This window comes from Capra hircus, chromosome 14 (genome assembly GCF_001704415.2).
Source record: "Capra hircus breed San Clemente chromosome 14, ASM170441v1, whole genome shotgun sequence".
Taxonomy (NCBI): domain Eukaryota; kingdom Metazoa; phylum Chordata; class Mammalia; order Artiodactyla; family Bovidae; genus Capra; species Capra hircus.
In genome coordinates this window covers 17588242-17613442 of record NC_030821.1, presented here as the reverse complement: position 1 = coordinate 17613442, position 25201 = coordinate 17588242, and the positions used below count along the sequence as shown (strand labels likewise).

At 39.9% G+C, this 25201-nt stretch overlaps 1 protein-coding gene across 6 annotated transcripts in view; it reads right to left on the bottom strand.

Moving 5' to 3' along the window:
* The window catches only part of VPS13B (vacuolar protein sorting 13 homolog B), a 786697-nt gene that overhangs the window by 137586 nt on the left and 623910 nt on the right, over positions 1 to 25201 (bottom strand). For all 6 annotated transcript variants that reach the window (XM_018058289.1, XM_018058286.1, XM_018058288.1 and 3 more), the window contains 2 exons: positions 23884 to 24091; positions 23420 to 23604 (listed from right to left, as the gene is read on the bottom strand). In XM_018058289.1, coding sequence (XP_017913778.1) covers positions 23420 to 23604; positions 23884 to 24091 — 393 coding nt within the window. The remainder of the gene's footprint in view (positions 1 to 23419; positions 23605 to 23883; positions 24092 to 25201) is intronic.

Here is a 25201-nt window from a genome sequence, read left to right as displayed (position 1 = left end):
TCATCCCTGACAGACATCTGTATTTTGTAACTTTTCCTACATGCTGGCTCTGAAGATACTCGAGTTTTGGCCTAATAATCCTTCTCTGTTTGAATTCATTAGTGTGAGAATCACAGGACTAGAAAGGACTTTGGGAGGTCATATAGACATCAACTTGCTCTGGACAAGACTAACTCCAAACGAGGAAGACAGATGATGTTTAAAGACTTGTAGACGAAATTTCAAGATTTCTCTCATCAACATTGCAGTGTTTTGCATGCTTAACTATTAGAAAATGTTTTATGATATAGTTTTCATTTTATAAAAATGTTATTTGGCAGACAGCAAGACTTTCTATAAAATGAAGTACCATATAGCTTACATTTTTAGTCCATTAAAGGGATATTTAAGACTGAAATAAATTATTTGTTGGACTCCAATGGACCATAACTGGGACAAAGGAGGTACCTAGCTTATGTGACACTGACATCATTTACTAATAGTAATACAAATGCTATAGATGTTTTCATTCTCATTCAATTTGGTCTTTATATTTAATCTATCTTGTTGCTGCTTAGTCACTTCAGTCGTGTCTAACTCTGTGCAACATCATGGACTATAGCCCAGTAGGTTCCTCTGTCCATGCAGATTCTCCAGGCAAGAATACGGGAGTGGGTTGTCATGCCCTCCTCCAAGGGATCTTCCTGACCCAAGGATTGAATCCAGGTCTTCCACACTGCAGGCGGATTCTTTACCGTCTGAGCCACCAGGGAAGCCCTGATCTATCTTATCTACTTCTTAATGTAAATAAGAACTAATATTTTCTTAATATATATAAGAATTAATTTTTTCTGTAAAAATTCTTCCTAAAACCAGTTCAACTAGGTCATTTATTAGCTATATGACTTCTCTATTTGCAGGAGCTTAGATGGTAAATAACCTGCCTGTAAAGCGGGAGACTCAGGTTCAATCCCTGGATCGAGAAGATCCCCTGGAGAAGGAATGACAACTCACTCCAGTATTTCTTGCCTGGAGAATTCCATGGACAGAGGAGACTGGTGGGATACAGTCCATGGGGTCACAAAGAGTTGGACACAATGGAGCAACTAACAAAACACTTCTCTATTAAACTAGAATGATAACAGAATGCACAAAATTTGGGAAACGACAAATCAAAGAGTGTAGGAAAACTGCCAAGCAGAATTTCTGGCACATAGAAATTGCTCAGTAAATGAAAGGGGCCTCTTCCCTCTTAGTGAAAAATAAATCACTGAATTTAATTTCTGTGCACTGAGGACCTTGCTGACAAACTGTTCAAATCAATGAATGCTAAAACCAGTGTGTAAAAGGGGAACTTGAGGATGATGACCCGATCCGTGTAAACACTGCTCAAAGTGAAATAAGCAGATGTCATGTGCCTCCCACTGATATCACAGGAAGGATACCATGTCACTTTGGAAGCCTTCTTTACAAGAAAGAAAAAAGCAACTAAAATCTAATCAAGCTTCCATAACAACTACTTACTACATTACAGAAAATATGGAGGATAGAGGATAATGTTAAACAACATTTTAAGGATAAAGTGAGCCAGAATATAGGAAATTCTATAGGTCAAATGATCTAATTTCTTCATCAGATAAATGACATAGGGGAGAAAAAGGAGAGAGGGGACTGTTACAGACTAAAAGAGAGTTAAGAACCGTCTTAATCAAGTGTACATGTGGACCTCAGTGTGCTCCTGATTCAAACAAACCAACTCTAAAAGAGTAATTTTGAGAAAATAGGAAGAATTAAATATAGACTATTATATGATAGTAAGGAATTTTTGTTCATTTTGTTGACTGTGATAAAGATATTAAACTTACGTTTAAAAATATTTACTTGTTGGCAATGCTTGTACATATGTGTGTGTATTCAGTCACTCAGTCAAGTCCAACTCTTTGCAACCCTATGGGCTGTAGCCCGCCACGCTCCTCTGTCCATGGTATCTTCCCGGCAAGAATGATGGAGTGGGTTGCCACTTCTTCCTCCAGGGGATCCTCCAGATCCAGGGATTGAACCCATGTCTCTAAGTCTCCTGCATTGCAAGTGGATCTTTACCCCTGAGCCACTGGGGAAGCCATAGCAATGTTTACTGAACTATTAATGGAAGGAGGTCAGCCCTGGGTGTTCTTTGGAAGGACTGATGCTAGAGCTGAAACTCTAATACTTTGGCCACCTGATGCGAAGAGTTGACTCATTAGAAAAGACTCTATGCTGGGAGGGATTGGGGGCAGGAGGAGAAGGGGACGACAGAGGATGAGATGGCTGGATGGCATCACGGACTCGATGGACATGAGTCTGAGTGAACTCCGGCAGCTGGTGATGGACAGGGAGGCCTGGCGTGCTGCGATTCATGGGGTCGCAAAGAGTAGGACACGACTGAGCAACTGAACTGAACTGAATGGGTGAAATAAAAGGATGTCTGGACTTCCTTTGAAATACTCTAGAAAAACAATGAGGATAAACAAAAAGTCGTGAGAGGAACAGATCTAACAAGGATAACAGGACATCAATAATTACTAAAGATGTGTGAAAGACACACAGAGTTTGTTATACAGGTCTCTTTACTTTTGTGTATGTAAAGTTTTCATGATGAAATCTTAGAACTTTTTTCAAGGGACATCATCAGATTTTTTTCCCCTCACCTAAAACTTACATAACAATAGATGTCTTTGTTAGGAATAATATAGGATCAATCAATAAAAATTTACATATTGCTTGAAACTTCCTTCAATATCAGTTTAAGAATCATTTTAGAAGGCAGAGTTCATAAAACAAGAAATTCTGATGAAAGCATGTACATATCTCACAAAAGGCCATATTTGTACTCAATCCAAAAAAAGAAAAAAGAAAAGGGGAGAAAAAGAGAGTTAAAAAAGTGCCATCGTCAGAGAAGATATTTGTAAATTATGTATCTGACAAGAGGGTAATACCTAAAATACAATATATAAAAAACTCATACCACTTAATAGCAAAAAAAAAAAGAAATCTGATTAAAAAGTGGGCAGAAGATCTAAGTAGGCATTTTTTCCCAAAGAAGGCAAACAGAGGGCCAATAGGCAAATGACGAGGTAGTCAACATTATTAATCGTCAGGGAAAAGCAAATCAAGACCACAGTGAGATACTGCCTCATGTCTTTGTTAGAATGGTTATTATAAAAAAGATAAGAAACAGCAAGTGTTGATAAGAAAAGAGAACCCCTGGGCACTACTGGTGGGAAGGTAAATCGGTCTAGCCACTATGGAGGTTCCTTAAAAAATTAAAAACAGAAATTATCATATGATTCAGCAATTCCATTTCTAAGCATTTTATCTGAAGAAAATTAAAAGACAGAAAGATATATGCACTCCCACATTCATTGATACAATATTTATAATAGCCAAGAAATGGAAACAACATAAGTGTTCATCGATAGATGAAAAGATAAAGAAAATGTGGCGTCTATATACACAGTTGAATATTATTCAGCTTTACATAAGAAGGAAACCTTGCCATCTGTGACAACATGAGTATCCCTGGTGCTAAATGAAATAAGCTGGACAGAGAAATATAAACACTGTATGACCTCACTTGTATGTGGAATCCAAAAATCTAAAATCTAAAACACAAAACCAAATTCACAGATACAGAGAATAGACTGGCTGCTGTCAGAGGCAGGGGCGGAGGGGTGGGGAAAATGAGTGAAAGTGCAAAGTGAAGCAGCTCAGTCCTGTCTGACTCTTTGTGACCCCACGGACTATAGCCTATCAAGCGCCTCAGTTCATGGAATTTTCCAGGCAAGAGTACTGGAGTGGGTTGCCATTTCCTTCTCAAGATCTTCCCGACCCCGGGATCGAACCCAGGTCTCCCACATTGAGGGCAGACACTTTACCGTCTGAGCCACCAGGGAAGTCCTTGGGAAATGAGTGAAGGGAGTCGAAAGTTACAAACTTCCAATTACAAAAAAAGTCATATGGATGTAATGTATAGCAGGGTGACTATAACTGATACTGTATTGTACAGTTGACAATTGCTAAGAGAGGAGATCTTAGTTCTTATCACAAGAAAAAAAACTGTATAACTATGTATGGTGACAGATGTTGACCAGACATTTTGGGGAACATTTTGCAAAATATATATAAGTATCTAATCATTACATTGTATGTGTGCCTGTGTGCTCAGTTATGTCCGACTCTTGGCGACCCCATGGACTGCAGCCCGCCAAGCTCCTCTGTCCATGGGATTTTCCAGGCAAGAATACCAGACTAGGTTTCCATTTCCTCCTCCAAGGGATCTTCCTGACCCAGGGATCAAACCCACGTCTCCTGTATCTCCTGCATTGACAGGTAGGTTCTTTACCACTGAGCCATCTGGGAAACCACATTATGTTGTATACCTGAAACTAATGTTATCTATAAATTATACCCCAATTTAAAAAATGCCATCACCAATAGATAGTATCAAATGATAAATTTTAGTGTATTCCATACATACTTGAGAAATTGCCTCATCAACTGAGGTTCTTTATCCTACCACTAAATGACAGAACTGACTTTAGTGATTTGGCTATTTTATTGGTCTATGTTGGCTATATCAATGATATGGTATTTTATGAAGGTCTACTTTATACTTGATGGTAAAGTATCTAGTGGAGATTTTCAACATAGTATATAAATTTTAAACAGATCAAGGTAATATTTGTGGAAAAAAAGTAGGGCTGTATATCTAGATGGAGCCAAATATACAGTAGAAAATTACAAGAAACCTAATTCTTCAAGATCACTTTACAATTCTCAATATACTAAAATACACTACAATAATCACTGAGATTACCTTACCTCAAAGTTAAACTTTGGATTTTCTTAATGTGCTCAACAGAACATTTTTCAACTGATAAAAAATTCAATAATCTGAGGACTCATTTTTTTAAGACAAATTTTTAATGACATATGAAGCTTGCTGAAATCTGAAAGCTTGCTACTTCACACATACGTAGCTAAAAAGAAAAAGATATTGGTCAATGTTTGGAAAACACTTTTCCTCATGGAGTAAAAAAGAGATGTCACAATAGGGGAGTCAAAATATGGGTAAGATTAATGAAATCACTGTTAACTTTCAAAGAATGGTTCAAAGTTGGCTTATATAGCAAATATATTTCTAAGGCTAAATATTTTCCAGTCAACAAATGTAAGATAAAACTGTGAATGCAACATTATATATATTTCAAGATAATTGCACTGAAATGAAGTTTTGAGAGTTGTGTTAAGAAAACTGGTTGTAGTGAAAATGAGTCCATTGAGAATCCTGGTTCTGTTTATAAATAGCAAGACCCACAAAAGTAAACAACAACTATATTGTTGTCTCTTCACTGAAATAGGCCTTTGATGAGTATTATTTAGAGGGTGTCCCCTTGCACACTGAAAAAGCAACCACTCCAGTCCAATATATGATATAAGAACTATTATCAAGAAAAAAACTTATCAAAATTCCTTGTAATAGAAGCCTAAAACTGACATATTACTTAGCTGTTTTGGAAGCATTCTGGGCATCCCTCTCGGTGATTCATTATTATATGGCTGATAAGGCAGTGAAAAAAGAACTGCCATCTGCAGTGACTTATTTAAGTCTAGGTTTTTAAAACACTGCAACACCAAGATAGATAAAACTGTCTGACATATACTTTGGTTTCAGTTTTATAAAATGTAAGAGGGTCTCTCTCAGTAACTAGTTGTACAGATAATGACAGACAGAATATCCTTTTATAATAATAGTAAAACTAATAAAAATGCACTGTAGAGTAGAATATAGAATTTGGTTACAAAGTAAGAGTTAATTTCAAGTCTGTGTTTGAAGGAGGCTCCTTTGGACCATCCCATGGATGCCAAAATGTAAGAAACAATGATGTCATGTAAAAGTATGTTTTACAAAGGGTATCTTTTAGCAGATTATCTTCAGCAGGTTATGGCTCTCTGAGCTGTAGTTTCCTTAGTAAACTATGAATAACGGCTTTTGAAATGTTGTGAGAATTAAGCGAGGTGGTTTCCCATATGGCTCAGGGGTAAAGAATTTGCCTGCGATGCAGTGATGCGGGTTTGATCCATGGGTTGGGAGGATCCCCTGTAGAAGGAACTGGCAACCCATTCCCGTATTCCTGCTGGAAAAATCGCATGGACAGGATATAGCCTGGGGGGCTACAGTCCATGGGGTTGCAAAGAGTTGGCCATGACTGACTAAACAACAACAATCATACAATGCTCTTAGCAATGGCTGGTGCTAAATAAGAAAACAATAAATGAACAAAGAATGAGGGGGAAAAAAGTAAAAACTACCTTTTCCAATCCGGAAACCTTAGGGTCTTTTTCCAAGTTAGTTTTCAGTCCTTGGAATACTACAAATATTGATACTTCTATCAATCGATATATATTTATTTTGATAAATAATATCTATCAAGGATTGTTGGCTAGTACACAAAAGCATATAGATACTGACCAAACCTGCATTTATGCCTTGTCATTTTCATCTTACAACCTTGAAAACCTGACATCTTGCCTCTAATTTCTTCTATCTCCAAGGAATGAAACTTATCATTCAAAAACTCTCTACTTCTAAGTCCTCCAACCAATAGCTTCCTCCACAGAATTCAGTTCAGTTCAGTTGCTCAGTCGTGTCCGACTCTTTGCGACCCCATGAACCGCAGCACGCCAGGCCTCCCTGTCCATCACCAACCCTCGGAATTTACTCAAACTCATGTCCATTGAGTCAGTGATGGCATCCAACCATCTCATCCTCTGTTACCCTCCTCTCCTACTGCCTTCACTCTCCCAGCATCAGGGTCCTGTCCAATGAATCAGCTTTTTGCATCAGGTGGCCAAAGCATTGAAACCTTATTCTTCAGCATCAGTCCTTCCAGTGAATATTCAGGGTTGATTTCCTTTAGGATTGACTGGTTGGATCTCCTTGCTGTCCAAGGGGCTCTCAAGAGTCCTTCATTTATAAAATACTGTATTGCTAAAAATTGCTAACCATAATCTAAGCCTTTAACAAGTTGTAATCTTTTTGCAATAGTAACATCAAAGACCACAGATCACCATAACAAATATAATCATAATGAAAAAGTCTGCAATACTGTGAGAATTACCACACAGTGACACAGGGACAAAAAGTCAGCAAATGCTGTTGGAAAAATGGTGCTGATAAACTCGCTTGAAGCAGGATTGCTACAAACCCGCAATTTATAAAAACTGCAAACCTGTGATATGCAATAAAGTGAAACACAGTAAAAACAAGGCATATCTGTAGTATCCTCCAACTTGTCTTTCCCTCTGTAATCAGCCATGGTCGTTGCTCAGCTTGATAACCTTAATGACTACCTCACAGAACAAAGTGCTTGTGGAATAAGCCCGAATGTCTCAGCATAGCCTTTAAAATCCTCCACTACCTGGCTTTAAGCCTATTTTTCAAGCTCATCAACTACTATATGAACTTCTTTCCCTGTACACCCATTAACACATAGTGTATAACACTGGGTGATAGTTGCTTATGTGTTTGTTTCATGAAGCCTGGATTGTACAATCTTAGAGATAATGCTTATAAGAGCATCCTGTAAATAGTATTAATCGTTGTCACTACTTTTTGGTCCTTTCCCTCAAGTCCACTGGACAGTACAGAGACTAAGTGAATAAGAATTCAAAATGTGCTAATACTCTACTTTTATTACAGTATGAGTTATCCAGCAAGAGACCCTGTCGTGGGCACTATTCTTGTTGACGTGTGGCCCACATCTGCCTGTCCCTTCCCGACCACACCTAATTTATTGCTGTATATCTCTGCCACTACCTTTCTGTACCTCTGCAATAAAGAGTTTTTTGGTTTCAAAAAGAAAAGGTGCTAACATCCAAATGTTCAACAACTGATGCATGCTAAGTAAGGAAAATGTGGTAAATCCCCCAAATATATTTCTATTTGGTAACAGAAAGTATTGAAACACTGATTCATGATTTAAATGGGTGGACTTTGAAAATAATATGCTAAATGACAGAAACCAGTCACACACAAAAATCACAAATTATACAATCCCGTTCACCTACAATGTCCAGAACAGGTAAATATACAGAGACAGAAAGTAAATTAGTGGTTGGCAAGGACTTCTCTGGTGGCTCAGACAGTAAGCGTCTGCCTACAATGCGGGAGACCCAGGTTTGATCCCTGGGTTGGGAAAATACTCTGGAGAAGGAAATGGCAACCCAGTACTCTTGCCTGGAAAATCCCATGAAAAGAAGAGCATGGTAAGCTATAGTCTATGGGGTCGAAAAGAGCTGGATACAACTGAGTGACTTCACTTAGGGGCCGGAAGAGAGGGAAGACTAGAAGATAGCTGAAGGGTACCAGATTTCTTTCCAAGATGATGAAAATATTCTGAAATAGACAGCGGAGATAACTGTACAACTCCATGAAAACTGCTAACATCCGCTGGATCATCGAAAAAGCAAGAGAGTTCCATAAAATCATCTACTTTTGCTTTACTAACTATGCCAAAGCCTTTGACTGTGTGGATCACAATAAACTGTGGAAAATTCTTAAAGGGATGGGAATACCAGACCACCTGACCTGCCTCCTGAAAAATATGTATGCAGGTCAAGATGAAACAGTTAGAACTGGACATGGAACAACAGACTCGTTACAAATAGGAAAAGGAATACATCAAGGCTGTATATTGTCACCCTGCTTATTTAACTTCTATGCAGAGTATATCATGAGAAATGTCAGGCTGGATTAAGCACAAGCTGAAATCAAGAATGCCTGGAGAAATATCAGTAACCTCAGATACGCACATGACACCACCCTTACGGCAGAAAGCAAAGAACTAAACAGCCTCCTGATGAAAGTGAAAGAGGAGAGTGAAAAAGTTGGCTTAAAGCTTAACACTCAGAAAACTAAGATCATGACATCCAGTCCCATCACTTCATGGCAAACAGATGGGGAAACAAAGGAAACAGTAAAAGACTATTTTGGGGGGCTCCAAAATCACTGCAGATGGTGACTACAGCCATGAAATTAAAAGACGCTTCTTCAAAGAAAAGCTGCGACCAACCTTCAGTTCAGTTCAGTCACTCAGTTGTGTCCGACTCTTTGTGACCCCATGAATCACAGCACACCAGGCCTCCCTGTCCATCACCAACTCCCAGAGTTCACTCAAACTCACATCCATCGAGTCGGTGATGCCATCCAGCCATCTCAACCTCTGTCGTCCCCTTTTCCTCCTGACCCCAACCCCCCCCACCATCAGAGTCTTTTCCAATGAGTCAACACTTCACATGAGGTGGCCAAACCTAGACAGCAGATTGAAAAGCAGAGACATTACTTTGCCAACAAAGGTCCATGTAGTCAAAGCTATGGTTTTTCCAGTAGTCATGTATGGATGTGAGAGTTGGACTATGAAGAAAGCTGAGCACTGAAGAATTGATGCTTTTGAACTGTGATGTTGGAGAAGACTCTTGAGAGTCCCTTGGACTGCAAGGAGATCCAACCAGTCCATCCTAAAGGAAATCAACCCTGAATATTCATTGGAAGGACTGATGCTGAAGGTGAAACTTCAATACTCTGGCCACCTGATGTGAAGAACTGACTCACTGGAAAAGACTCTTATGCTGGGAAAGAATGAAGGCAGGAGAAGAAGGGGACGACAGAGGATGAGATGTTTGGATGGCATCACTTACGCGATGGACATGAGTTTGAGTAAACTCCGGGCGTTGGTGATAGACAGGGAAGCCTGGTGTGCTGCAGTCCATGGGGTCGCAGAGTTAGACAGGACTAAGCGACTAAACTGTAGAAAATACTAAGAACCACTGAACCGTACCCTTTAAATGCATGAATTGAATAGTTTAATAATTGTATCTCAAACAAGTTGCTAAAAAATGTTCTAACAGTTAAAGAGAATCAAAATTCTTGACTTTGATGTTGCATTTAAAATGTTGCTACAGGAGCTGAATCTGCCTGCCAAAGCAGGAGGCACGACTTCGATTCCTCATGTGGGAGGATTACACAGGATGCAGAGCAATTAAGCCCCCTCCAGGGGATCTTATAGAAGTTCCTGTATCCTTCCTTTTACCCTTGCTTTATTATATGTGTGCATGTGTATACAAACAAATGGATGTAAGTGTGTGTTTTCATGCTCAGTCACTAAGTTGTGCCTGACTCTTTGCAACCCTATGAACTGTGGTCCACCAGGCTCCTCTGTCCATGAGATTTCCCCGGCAAGGCTACTGGAAGGGGTTGCCATTTTCTTCTCCAGGGTATCTTCCCAACCCAGGGATCAAACCTGAATCTCCTGCACTGGCAGACAGATTCTCTACCACTGAGTCAGCTGGGAAGCCCCCTAAGCACTGGACCATTAAAGAATCCCCAGACTCTTTGTTCTTAGCAACTAGGCTATATTACTTCTTTGGACCTTACTTTTCTCTTTCTGTTCGTTACTGTCTCAACAATGTAGATTCCAGGAAACAACTCAAAGTTTTTAAACAATGGTTTTTACTATGACTCTCATAGGGAGAAGTACTTCTATTTAGGGAAGAATAATTCATAAAAAGACGATCATACACCATCAGCTCATATTTACTGTCCTTTCATTTTTTTATACCTCAAACATTTTTTAATACTGACCAATAAACATCAAACATGCTTATTGCTAGGCATAGTTCTTTGCTTCCAGGAAAAAATAAAAAACTTCCCCTCCCTCCTTTTTAAATGCAGGAGTATTTAATAGGAAAAGAGAAATAGGCTAATAAAATTTCTACCACCAAATAAAGTGACAGGACAAAAATGACTTCAGTATTCTTGCAGTTTGCAAATGTTTTCCATTTGCTTTAAAAGCACGTCTTACTGACAGATTCCTTCTCCACCTCTTATTCTTTTGAAGCGCAAAGAATGCTAGCATTTCAACTACTTATTTATATATTTTATTTCAAAAATCTCATTTGCTTTTTAAGTTTTCTCCACAAATTCTGCCTCGGCAAACTATTTACTCATGGGCTAGAAAGCGAGTTCTCTTACTGCACCGCAGACTGAGTGATGAATGAGTTTCACAAGCAGGCCAGAGGCAGAAGCAGGTCACAGGCTGGCTAGCACAGCAGATAGCATGGACCTAGATCCCTGGGGGGTTACAGCTGTGACGCCAGCAGGCACTTCTGGTGTCTCCCAAGACCTCTCTCCTTCCCTTCCTCCTCAGCAAATGAGTCCCAGGTAGCCCTTAGGAGTAGCCACGTGATACAGTTCTGGACTCTGGAATGCTGGCAGCACGGCGTGCAGGGTGTGGCTTCCCAGGAACAGCCTTTTCTCTGCTCTTTGGTTCCCTCCTCTTCCTCTGGCTGGACTGGGGACAAGAGGCTTCACGCTTATGCGGCCATCTTGGACCATGAAGGAAGAGCAAGTGCTGGGGACAGCAGAGCAGCAGGAAGCAAGAAGATATCTGGGCCTTCACGACTTTGTAGAGACATGTATAGCCCTAGACCATCTGCCTTCAGGTTATTTTCATGTATGACTGGAAAAGAAGCTGGTTTTGCCTAAGCTGTTACTGTTTTGTACTTTCTGTCACTCACATCTAAACCTAATCCTAAAGGGCACAGAGGTCCAGTAGCTCTGGCAGGATTCCTTGTTGGGATTCTTCATCAAAGATTCATACATTTTACAGGCACCCATAAACTTTTTGAAACTATATGTGAAGTCATGTGTGCATTCATGCACTTTTCAGGGAAAAGAGGCTCACAGCAACTCACTTAACTTTTCAGATCCTCAACTTTCTTATCTGTAAGAAGGGAAGAACATCACTCACTTCTGCAGTTGACTTCAGGAGCAGATATAAACTGCATACAGTGAGTAGCATGGTGAAGAGTGCCTAACATGAGAGATACTCTTCTTATTCCCAAATTTTGTGAACAGTCTTATTGTATTTCCTATGAAGCTGAAGTCTAACTGACATCTATGCTATGACTTCTCTTACTCACTCTCATTAAACTGCGACACTGGTTGTCAAGAACACAGATTATTTCTCTACGTCTCCTGCATTCATTTCTTTTTCTCCATACCAGGTATTATCCCCCATCTCCTCACACCCTATCCCTCCAGTTATAGCTTTTGCCATCTCTTCTCTGAGACCCCTAACAGGTCTTCTACTTTGTTAAAAAATTAATTATTTTTGTGTGTGTGGCTATGTCACATACCTTGTAGGATCTTAGTTCCCCCACCAGGAATTGAACTCTGCAGTATAAGGCCCTGGCAGTGAAAGCACCAAGTCCTAACCACTGGATTACCAGAGAATTCCCAGGTCTTCTCATTTTTGGTCTCTTCTCACTCCATTCTACTCTCTACCAGGCTATCAGATTAATTTACCTAAGGTCCTGGACTGCCAATGGTTTTCCAATGACCATCAAACAAAATACAAACTCCATACTCTAAAAGTAGTCAAGCTGTACAACACAGAAGAACTTCTGATTAATAAAAACCTAGATTTGAGTCTCAGTTTTACCTCCTTACTTGCTTTATGATCTTGGAAAGACTAGGTAACTTCTCAGAACCTAAGTAACCCTAGCTCTAGAGATAACAGGACCAGCTACACAGGGTTACAGAGAGGATACACGAGATATGACATGTAAAAGGACAAGTTTGGTGCCTGGTACATACTAGATGCTCAGTAAATATGTGACTTTCTTTCTCTGCATGGAATGGTCATAGACTAAAAACCCAAGTCTAAGGCTTATCCCTTATCCACTAATCTGTTACTTTCATAATTTGTGCTGGTCAAACCAGATTATTTGAAAACCCCCAAGCATAAATTCTGTATTCTTTTACTCAATTTTGAAATTTTGCTCAGGCTCATCTTTTCTTCCTATACCCTTTTCCCCTCATTTTATATGTTGAAGTCCTATTTGGCCTTTAAGGATTGCCATCAATTGCCATCTCCTCCATGGAGGCTTTTCCTGGTGTTGCCAGATATAAACTCTCCTTGCTTTAAGGCCATGTTCTCCAGGTGTCTCCCATATCAAATCACAGTTCTGTCTTGCCTTATTCTGTGTGCTTGTTATCCCTCCTAAAGACTAGAGGTGCCTTGACAGCAGAACTAGAGCCCTCTCCTCCTCTGCATATTTAATGGCCCTAGCTCAGATCTTTTTATCTGTATTTACTGAATTAAATCTCAAAGTTCTCAGGCGGAGCTCTTTTTAATGTATTCCTAGATCCTTTTTTTTTTTTTTTTAAATACTTTTACAACACCATGAAGACAGGATGATTAAAGCGTATCCAGGGAATACTCTATTTTAGGTTCCTTTCATTGTCCAAAAAAGGAGGCAATGGCTTCTGGATGCAGAACACTTAGTAGTCGATCCAGCACTGTTACCCATCATTCAAAACCATTTATTTTTGTGTCCACTGAGTATGCAGGACTTTTTCCTTTCCTTTATTTTCTAAGAGTCTGGCTCTGCCTCTTACTTCCTCAAAGCCCGCAAGGCTTCTTTTTCTTTTCTGTATTTCAGCAACAATGAATCTCGTATCTGGCTTTGAGCACCCCTCCTAAAGATGATGGATAGGAGCAAGGCCTTCTGGGACACATTAGCACAGCTGCCAGTGGGCAGGAGGTGCTTATAAAATAAAAAGACTCGGGATTCTGGGAACATATGTGGAGCTATAAGTGAACAGCCCAACACAGTTGAAAAGAAACACCCAAGAACACTTCCTTTTATTCTTTTTAAGTTGTGCGTGGAAGAGGCAAATCATATTAGATTGCAAGTAACTCTCTGAAGGATTCTTTTCCCCTAGTGTCACCATGTGCTAATATCATAACCTTTACCTATCAGGTCCATGTGCTTTAGAATCATAGGAAGATTATAAAGTCAAGTTTAAAGCAGCAAAAGTCTAGTTTTTAATTTATTGGGTAATACTGAGTATTACTCTCTGACTTGGAACATTTTTTCATGTAATTAAAAAAAAAGAATAAAATCCACACAACCGTAAGGTTTAAGGAAGCTTCAATTCAAGCTGTGAATAAGTAAGTAAGACGTCATTAGAAAAACCAAACAAATCACCAAGATACAGACATTAGGCATCACAATGTAAACTCAGTTTCAAACAGAAAATTATTTTATAGGTAAAGCTCTCATACATACTAGAACTGAGAGAGTATTTATAGAATCTGTGAAGTTCCTAATGTGTTACACAGTCATTGCATTTAAAAAGGAAGCACTGATCAAGATAGATACTTGGGGAAAAGAAAGTATCTCTTATGTATCTGTAAGACATAAAAACTTGCTTAATCTATCTTTTGGGAAGACAGCTGGGGAGGAAAATGAGAAGATTTAAAAAGCTTATGATGTATAGAGAGAAACAGCTTTGCCAGATATTTGCAAAAGGAAAAGCTGGAGAAACCATAGCAAAAAGAAGTAAACTTCTTTTAGTGAGGCAGTCTTTCTTGAGACCCTACTGGCAGTGGCGACTCTTCTCCAACACTACAGGCCACATATAAAAGGGTTCCCTCTTGCAAGAGCAGAATACACTGTGAAGATCTTCAGAGGTGGTCAGACAGGAAAGAAGCAGCCGACAGCAGGAGGCCAGTACTGACCATGAGCTGGGCCAGGCTAGCCAGGGTGGCGAATGAGAATAGTTAGAGCTATGACATAGGATAACTCGCTCTGCGGGTACCTGCAAAGCTCACAAATGACCCTTAATTCACAGCCATGCTGGGGAATTTGATTCCACCCCTTAGCTGAACGGGCCAAGAGCTCTTGACACCAAATGAGGCCCATCAAGAATGTGGAACTGGACCAGAGGCTGGACTTGTAGATGTGACTTTGAGAGCCCTGGGAGTTGTGGGGAGACTACCAGGTGGCCTGAGAAACGGCAAAAAAGAAGCTAGTCTGCTGAAAAAGAGTAAAGCAAATATGAGGAAAGAAGCAGAGAGAGGACCAGCGGGTCAATACTCCCCTGGATTCCTGTTTTCCATTCTTGGCCCCGTCCTTTACTAAAGGCCCAGACGCATCTCGCCCTTGCCCTCTAGGACTCCCCGACTGTCTCTTGACCCAAGCTGTCGCCTCTGTTTTTCGCTAGGCCGGCTTGAGGGGGTTTCTGCTATCTGCTGACCAGCTACCCTGCAGGCACTGATGGTATAACTGGGGGAAGGTGGCACCTCATCTAACAGCCATTCTCAGTCAGTGAAAGCATTTCATTAATTACATGCAGAGCCATCATTCTCAATAAGTACTATGACAGACTACAACCAGAAAAGTGTCTTTCTCAGAAAATAGGGCTTTCTTGGTCTGTCCCAGTAGAGCTGAGGGCCTCTGATCAGTTGAGGGGACAGTGATGAGGATGGCGATGTGAGAATGACAGCAGTTACTGAGTGCCGTAACAACCTACTGAGCCTTTAACTGTGTATGACATCACAGTGCGTGAGTGAAAGGCGCTCGGCCGTGTCCGGCTCTTTGCAACCCCATGGACCATAGAGTCAGTCTATGGAATTCCCCAGGCCAGAATACTGGAGTGGGCATCCTATCCCTTCTCCAGGGGTTCTTCCTGACCCAGGGATTGAACCAGCGTCTCCCACATAACAGGCGGATTCTTTACCAACTAAGCTATCAGGGAAGCCATGCCTGGAGCTTAACATAAATTGTCTTTCTTCCTCCCAACTCTTCAAGGTAGTTAAGAGTAGGGTTTTGTTTGGAAAGGTTTATGACACACTGTACAATAGAGACGTCATCCGGGAGGGGCCAACGTGCTGGAAAGGCAGGTGCCACGGGAGGGTACTTAGCATGACAGATTCATCATGATTTACGACCTGGCCATGGGTCTTGCCGTCTCAAAAAATGCCCATGGTGTCCCAGGACTGGCTAGATTTAAGAATGCTGAATCATGTAACCAAGTTCACTAGAGACTGATATATAAACCAGATGCCAAGTTATTAATTTACCATGAGATGTATCACTGCCAAGCAGCCTGGATACTGATGCTGGCCTGAGAACTCTCTGTAGACATACTGCATCAGGAGTCAAACTATTAGAAGGATATTTGGGTGGTTAGATGATTTGGATGTTAGACCCAGAGATCTGACAGCTGCTACATTCATCTCCATAAAGGGGATTTAAGCTACCAGGTGAACCAGACACTTAGGCACCATTTCTTTGGATGCTGCCAGGAGGCTTCTTCCAACAAATGCTTCCATAACCATCCTAGGCTTCTAGAACTGACCAGTTCTCCTTCTGAAGGAAAGGTTCTTTATTTAGATATCCGAATACCCAGTCTTCTGTGTCTGGGAGTCATTTTATTTATTTAAGGTTATTCTGCATTTTGGTCTGACTCATTATTTCATGATTGAACAGTCTGAAGCAAAAGAATAATTTTATTTTCTTTCCATATTTCTCAACAGAGTTCCTAACTATCACTCATATGTGTCATTTATAATATGAATACTGAATTGTTTTACAAATACGGTAAAGAACATAAGTTTTGGAGTCAGAAAGACCTGGGATGAAATTCTGGCTCTTCCATTTTTCAGTTTAATGATTCAAGACCAGTTAATTTCTCATGGCCTCAGTTTCCCCACTTATAAAATGGGGATACTGCCCACCCCCTCACAGCAAAAATGAGATTTAATGAGGTTATGTACTCGAAACACCTGGCACAGAGCTGGGTGTAAAAAACAAAGATGATCGTAACACTTTTCAGCAAAAATAACATAGATCGCAACCATTTAGATTCTCCTTGGCTTCTAACTATGCATTGTTTTGTTTGTTATTCTCCCAATGTGGTTTCACTTTGATTTTTATAATCATATTAGTGTTACTTTAAAAACTAATTTCCCTGACTTTTGAGTTGGATAAATAAAAATGAATTGGGCATGAGTACACTGATTTCTTTGGCTTACCATTCTCTTTCTCCACCAGAAATAAACATATGACACAGTCTGCTTTTTGTCTTTTTCTTCCTGTTATCCTAGAGAAGATATCTTTTATGAACACTGGTCATTTTTTTTTTTCATGTAAGAGATTTGCACCTAATTCTGAAGCTTGAAAATGCCTTAACTGTGAAAGTGCTATGAAATTATAGAGCTTTAGTAACAAACTTATTCTTTTTTTGCCAATTAATTCAGTTTACTCTTTTAAATGTCATAATTCCCCAAATTACATGGTTTCTCCTATATAAATGTGTCTATCCTAATATATATTCAGCTACTCTATCTCCTGCATTTGCATATGTAATTATGGCCTTTCTTTTCAATTAGATTATAACCCCTACAAGAGCAGAGGTAGATATTGTTTCTTCCTATCTTCGCTGTCATACGCTATACTGAAAAGGTATTCAACTTTTATTGATGATAAATGCTACAATGTGGAAATAAAAGTAACAGATATATATGTTTATCTTCTCATCTGTTAATTATATGCACATTTTCTGAAGGTATACATCTGATTTTAAATGTCTATTTCATTTTTGTAATGTAAGGTTTTATGAACCTGTGTTCATTTTTTCTCTAAATTAAACATTTTCTTTCCCTTTTATCTGACTTTAACACCAGTAATCTTATGTATACCCTACATACTTCCTACATTAAGAGAAACTTCTGACTTTAGCTCTTATGTCTTTACTTTTAATCCATACAGTATGTTATCCTTTATTTTACTTCTTTAACTTTACTTCACATCTGCTTATATTTCTCCAGTGATCCCAGCCCAATACTGAATGTTTATCTTGAATTGTAATATTCAAGCTTTATACTCTTGAGATCCTTGGGGAAAGATGACTATTTAGTTTGGGCTACTATCACATACCTAATGAAGATATCTAAACACTTAGTACAATATATAAATGAAAATAAATATTAAAACCAGAGTAATACAGTACTGAGAGAACAAGAACAAGCACCATGACTGATCTATGTGACGATTAAAATCCCCATTACCAATTCCACTACAAAGTATGGACTAAAATTTTACAATCTGAGAACATGGGTATTTCCAAAATGGAAACCTCAGTAGGCAGTATACACAACAGGATGAGGAGAGAGGAAAATCTACAGTATATGCCAGACACAGTGCCAGAAATTTCTTATATTTCAGCTCACTTCAATAGCACATCTATTCTGCTGCTGCTGCTGCTAAGTCGCTTCAGTGGTGTCCGACTCTGTGCGACCCCACAGACGGCAGCCCACCAGGCTCCCCCGCCCCTGGGATTCTCCAGGCAAGAACACTGGAGTGGGTTGCCATTTCCTTCTCCAATGCATGAAAGTGAAAAGTGAACGTGAAGTCGTTCAGTCGTGTCCGACTAGTAGCGACCCCATGGACTGCAGCCCACCAGACTCCTCTGTTCATGGGATTTTCCAGGCAAGAGTACTGGAGTGGGGTGCCATTGCCTTCTCCAACATCTATTCTAGGTTGATGGTATTACTCTACCTTAAGGTGGCGCTAGTGGCAAAGAACCTGCCCACCAACACAGGAGATTCAAGAGAGGCAGGTTTGATCCCTAGGTTGGGAAGATCCCCTGGAGTAGGAAATGGCAACTCACTCCAGTATTTCTGCCTGGGAAATCCCATGGACAGAGCAGCCTGGGGGTTACAGTTCACGGAAATGCAGAGAGTCAGACACGACTGAGCAACCGAGCGCAAACACATTACTAACACTTACAATTTAACATGATAAAATTGAATGCTAAATATGCTCCTTTTGCTTTTTGTGAACATTAATTTCAGGGTCTTTATTCTGAACCTATGGCTAGTTTAACATTATAGAACTGTTTTCCATATTTTTCAGTACAATCACAAAATAAATTCCATAAAGTCATATGAGGAGCTTGGTTTATAAATTCCAATATTAATCATGGAAAGACATATAAACAAATACATTTAAGGAGTCTATGTAAGGTCAGTTTTTTTATGAACCAAACAGTACTGAAGGAAAAAAAAAAATCCAAACTCGATTTTGTTTTTAGGACTAAAACCAAGGAGATTAACTTATTTTTGTACTTAAGAACTAGCCCCTGCCTAGGGGGCAGTGGGCTTGGCAGAATATTCAATGATCTCACCAAGAGCCCATGTAACATAATGACATTAGACTGTGTATTTATAGTAGGTAATACCACTGAAGCATAAAACACAATGCATCCTGACATAATTCAGTTTGTAAAACCAAATGCATTCAATAGCCCCATAAAATAATGGCAAACAATGGAATATGTCTGAATTACACAGACTAGGAACATAGATATCCATGTACTTATCCACCCATTCAATATACTGAGCATCTCTGCAGCACTGGGTACTATAAGGAACATAATGACAAATCACACGTGACCATTTCCTTTGGAAACTTACAATCTAGGTGGGAGACAAGATATGGATGACTAAAACGTGAAGACCAGGTGAGAAACAGCATAAACGTGATGCCATGAAGTGTTACAGGATGTCAGAGAAAGGCAGCATCATGGGTGGAGAGGGTATCCAGGAAAGGCTTCCAGATGGCACTGGAGCTGTCTGGAAGCGTGGACTGGATTTCAGCAAAAAGGGAGAGATGCCCAGGCAGAGGGAGTGGTCCAGACTTGGGAGGCCATTGGCCCCTTTGACCAGAGCAGAGATTGTATATAAGGGAAGGAAAGGCAAAACTGGGCCTGGAGGTTTAGTAGGGCCCTCAAGGCTGGTCTAGCGGAGTGACAGGACCACTGAAGGTTTTCCTCCTAGAGAAGGAAATGGCAACCCACTCCAGTACTCTTGCCCGGAAAATTGCATGGACAGAGGAGCCTGGGAGGCTACAGTCCATGGGGTTGCAGAGTCAGACACGAATGAGCAACTTCACTCACTACTTCAGTCAGGCTAGCAGAGTGACAGGACCCCTGAAGGTTTTCCTTAGGGAATGACACAATCCACCTGTTCCTTTAAGAACTCAGTAGGGCAGGTTGGAAGAAGTGATTGAAGGCTGAAATTCCATTTAGGAGGCTTTATTTTGGTCCAGGCATTTGAATATGAAGAAGTGGAGGGAAGGAAACTAACATTTATTAAGAGCTCATTTTGTGTAAGGCATTTGTTTTAGCTTTAATATTTCACTTAAATCTCATGGAAAAAACTCTGAAAGGTAAATAGTGTTAACTCAGGTGTCTGGTTGAGGAAATTAAGGCTCCAAAAGATGAGCAGTTTGCCTAAGGTCACTGAATTAGTAAAACACAAAGCGGGAGGGGACAGGAGTCAGCAGCTGAGACTTTAATGTCCAGGTTACCTATACTAGACCAGGCTGATAAAAAGATTTCTTTTCAGAGGTTCCCTGCTATTCAGGATTGGGAACTCAATATTTTAGCTGTGTCTCTGGTACAGATCTAGAGATATTTACATAGACTGGGAGAAGGATTCTGACAACACAGAGATTTAACGCTGAATGCTTGAATACTGAAATTACAGAAACTCTTCTGCCCCAAACAACCACAGAAACCTGCCTGCTGCACAGACAGCGTCTAATGACTGGACAGTGTCTCATCCATCTGTGATCCCCCTCAGGAGTATGCCCAGGGTCTGGCACTGCCAGGGCTCAAGAAAAAAGCTGTCATACTTTCACAGATGAGGTCACCCCAACCCCTGGGATGAATTTTGCTCCTCACCAGGTGAATATAAGGCTAGGCCAGGAGCTCAGTAGCATGGAGACTTTCTGCCCATCTTCTCTGTTCTTCTGTCTCAGCTGTTAGCTCTGGGTGTTCTCGCTTAGCATTGGGATCTAGCCTTCCACTTCAGCTTACAGTAGGTACAACCCTGTCTTGCTTCTTAGACCAGCAGCTTTATCTCTGAACTCTGCCACACATCAGTTCCTCTCTCTCCAAGAAGATATGAAATATAGCAGGACTTCTCTGATACCGACTCTCGTCTTTTTGAAACCTGCCAGGCTTCCCTTACGTGGTGCTTATGTGCCAAGTCTACTGTAAAGGTCCCCAGACTGTTCCAGATTGCCTAGACTACTTCTGCTGGTCTGGAGAGTCATTAGACCCCAGCTCTTTCTGGTCTAGCCTGTGCTTCCGCGTGATGAAAAGACTTTTGGCAATAATCATTGTAATAGTACTGGTAGTACCCATACTTACATAGCATTTACTATGTGCCAGGCATTGTTCTATGTGTCTTATAAATATTCATTCCTATAGGCATTACATTATTAATAGCCTCATTTTATTGATGAAAGAAAAGCAAAACAGAAAACCTGAGGTCGAGAGATTACTTTACTTGTCTAAGGCGACACAGCTTGTGAATGGCAAAGCCAGAATCTGAGCCCAGGCATTCTGGCTAGAGTTCATTCCCATAACCACTCTGCTCTCCTGCCTCTCCAGTGGCAGTGAGAAGATGAAGAACATGTCATTAGTGAATGTACTTTCTAACTTAAATGCTCTGTTTAATACAACTGGCGTAATACTGCTACCAATGCTTATCAGGCTTAGGATAATTTTTAACTATAAATCTGAATCCTAAAATCAGTTACAAAAAAAGCCCTTTACATGATGCTGAAACGTTGATATATGAGTATTTTCATTGTGACTGAAGATACTACAGATGTTCTGCATTTAGGCTAGTCTAACAAGACAGTAGGATTCAAAGACAATGCCACTTTGTTCAGCAAAAATAATCCAAGAATACTGGTAGAGAAGATAATCATGAATATGACTTTGACAGACAGGGAAGCAAATGTGAACATTTAAAAATCAAAGCAGAGTTGCTACGAGGATAGATCTTAGAAGTCTTCGTCACAAGGGAAAAAAAATGAAAGTAGAGACAGTTGACATTGTGGCAAATTGGATAGTTCTGCACACTCTGGTTTATTTGACAAAATGACACATTTCATTGTTATCAATTCAGAAGGTGAACATCTGACTATATTACAATCAAGAATCGAAATAAGAATTAAATAAGCCTATAATAATACCTATGTTTATAGGTAGTGTGGACTCCTCTGATTTGTATTATTATTCTGACTTAAATATAAATCAGTCATTAAAAAAAAACCAAACTGGTTTATATTTATTTATGAGGGGCTGGAGATAAGTGATCAAGACATACCAGAGAGCTGGGCAGTGCAGAGACCATAGGTCCTTGTGGGCCAGAGTAAGATACTGAATTCTGTTCTCAGTATCAGAGGAAGGTTTCAAGTTAGGGGAGTGAGGTAATCTCATCTACATTTTTAAAAGATCACTCTGGTTGCTATTTGCAAAGCACATTTCAGGGAGTGAAGGATGGATTCACAGAGACCAATTAGGAAGCTACTGTAGTAGGGAATAGAAGACAGTGGCTTGGACTCAAATTGTACCAGTAGAAACACAGAGAAGTAGATGGAATAGGGACATGTTTGGATGTAGCGCTGACAGGACATGTTGATAAATTAGATGTGGGAAGTTAGAGAAAAAGAGCAATCAGGAATGCCTTCAAGTGAATGACTGTGTGATTGAGCAATAGCTGGAAAACTAGGAGAAAAACAAATTTTAGGAGAAATTCAGATCTGTAGAATTAATAAGTAGAATAATAGTACAGTTATATCTGCAGTCGAGGAAATGATGGACAACCAACTTTGCATAAAATCACAGGGAATATAATCACTCATTATTTGGCTTTCCTATAAGCCTACCACCGGTCCAGGACCATTTTCAACTTTGGAAATGAAATGAAAATTAAGTCACCCTTTCCGGCCTTATGGGGACATATCTTATTTCATAGAACAGCTCTAAACATGCTGAAGGGTGTGAGCACATGGCAGGTTATTCGGAAGATGTGTGGCGGGGGCTTCCTTGGTGGATCAGTGGTAAGGAATCTGACTTCCAGTGCAGGGGACACGGCTTTGATCCCTGGTCTGGGAAAATCCCACATGCCATGGGGCAACTAAACCTGAGTGCCACAACTACTGAGTCAGTGCTCTAGAGCCTGGGAACCACAACTACTTAGCCCCTGGGCTCTATACGTGCTCTGCAACAGGAAGAGCCACCGCAATGAGACGCCTGCACACTGCAACGAAGAGCAGCCCCCAGGCACCGCAACAAGAGAAAAGCCCGGGCCACAGTGAAGATCCACCCCAGCCGAAAATGAATAAACCTTAAAATAAAAGACAAAGAAACTGTGTAGTGAACTCAGTGGCACTGCTTGCCCCATTACAGCTGGAGGCCACGTAGGCTACAGGTCAAAGAGGGGAGCCAAGAGCTCTCAAAACTGCTGGGTACCATGAATCTGAATGACTTCATCCCCCTCTTATAAAATTTATAGTCTGTCCTGTGTGTATGTATGTGTACATATGTATGTTTTTGTGTGCACATACATGTACATTTCTCTCTGAGACAACTGGCGGAAAAGATAGGTATGCTCCCAATATTTTTCCAATTATCTAATCAGCGCCTTCCCACAGTGTTTTTATTTTGAAATGAAGAGTCATTCCAAACCTGCAGCATGTCACCAAGGTCTGCTGTGCTAATGTCTGGATCTTCGGTGGTGTTGAAGGGCACGGGAGTTATGCGTACAAGGGTGAGCACTCTAGGTTCTGGGTATCTCCATAGCATCATCCCTGGGCTATCTTCAGTTTCATTGTAAAACAAGACTTCATAGACACCAGGCATTTTCAAAGGTTCTGTTAAATGAAAGTATAATTAATTGTATGCTTCTGAAGTGGTCATGTTGGTTTATTAAAGCAAGAACAAATTATGAATATAAAAGAAAAGAATATAAAGAAGCTAGCTGATCATGTTTAAATGGTTTAAGAGAGGAACAAATCAAGAATCTTCCCTTAAGAGAGACTGAAAGGTACGACAGGTATTCTATGCACTTAGTTTTCAAGTGATGCTGAACTGTTATCATTTACTTAATATGGATGTAAACACACAATCATAGTGAGGCTATCGCTACTTACCAGCATCCCGTATATATTGAAATAGACCTGTCCGTAGGTCATCTGAACTTTGTTCACTTTTAAATATCTGATTTTTTTCCAAAGGAGAAGGCATTTGTGGAACTGCTTCAGAAACTTGTGCTTCAAAATTTCCCTCCTCGTTAAGGTATCCACTGAGTAGTTCGTGTAGAAGAACTAAGCAATTCAAATGTTCTTGACCCCAGAAAACCTTTAAAATCATATGAAAAATTTTACTGGCTTTAAATACAGATATCTCATGAGGATAATTAGGTACAATTATATTTGAACTAGTTCGAGACGATAATTACATTTATTTTAATTACTGATAATAATCAACCTGTAATTTTTGAGAAGCAACTGACCTTTGGGATGAAATTCTATTCTTGGGCAAATACATAGAAACAAGAAAATCAAGCAAATCCTGTAATGTGTGGGTAGCAATCAATTTTAAATGCTGAATTGATAATAAAATTATGTAGATCAGAGGTAATATTTATGAATTAACTTAGTTAAGTGGGAAAAGAACACTGAATACAGTATGAGAGAAGCAATGGAGATCCTTTCAGGTCAAAATGTTAATAATAATAGGTTTGTAGAATAGCTTTTATTTTGTCATGAGATTACATGAACACATCCTGCTATTAGGGTTCCTTTCTTCGTACTTTTCACTCTTCAGACAAAAAGAGAAGGAAGATGCTCAATGAGCTTGAACTTAAAAGGCTCCCAACTTCAGTGTTTAGTGAGAAAGTACCAACCAGCACAGCCCTTGAGAACCAACTGCACAGGAGCTTCAGTAGAGTTTCAGAACAAACTCTTGCTACTTCATCTACCAGAGAGGATCACCTTCCCTTTTTCTGCAGGTGAAGACTTAGTCTATAACAGAAGGATGACCAGTGGGGAATAGTGATTAATGTCAGAGGACTCAAGCATTTAATAACGTTGAATTTCTCCGAACATTTTGGGTGAAAGCATTACAACCGTAATTTCCAATAGAATCAGGTAATACAGAAAAGAAGAAAAGAACATACAAAGGTAGAAAAGAATAAGCCTATGCTTCGTGGGCAAGTTTTAAACCCTAAGTTTAAGTCCTACCTCTGGAATTAAGGCATCTCAGAAATGAAGGTAAGAGATAGGATACTAAGTCTGTTTTTTCCTCATCAATCTTATTTGTATTGAATCCCAAAAAAACAGTGATGGGTGAAAAGTCAAGTTGGCGAGTAAAATACCATGCTCCAGCTTTTAAAATGTCAAGAGGCTTTATAATGCAGAGATTATATACTTTGTTTTGCTTTTATTCTTCTTTTAATGTGGAGTTACT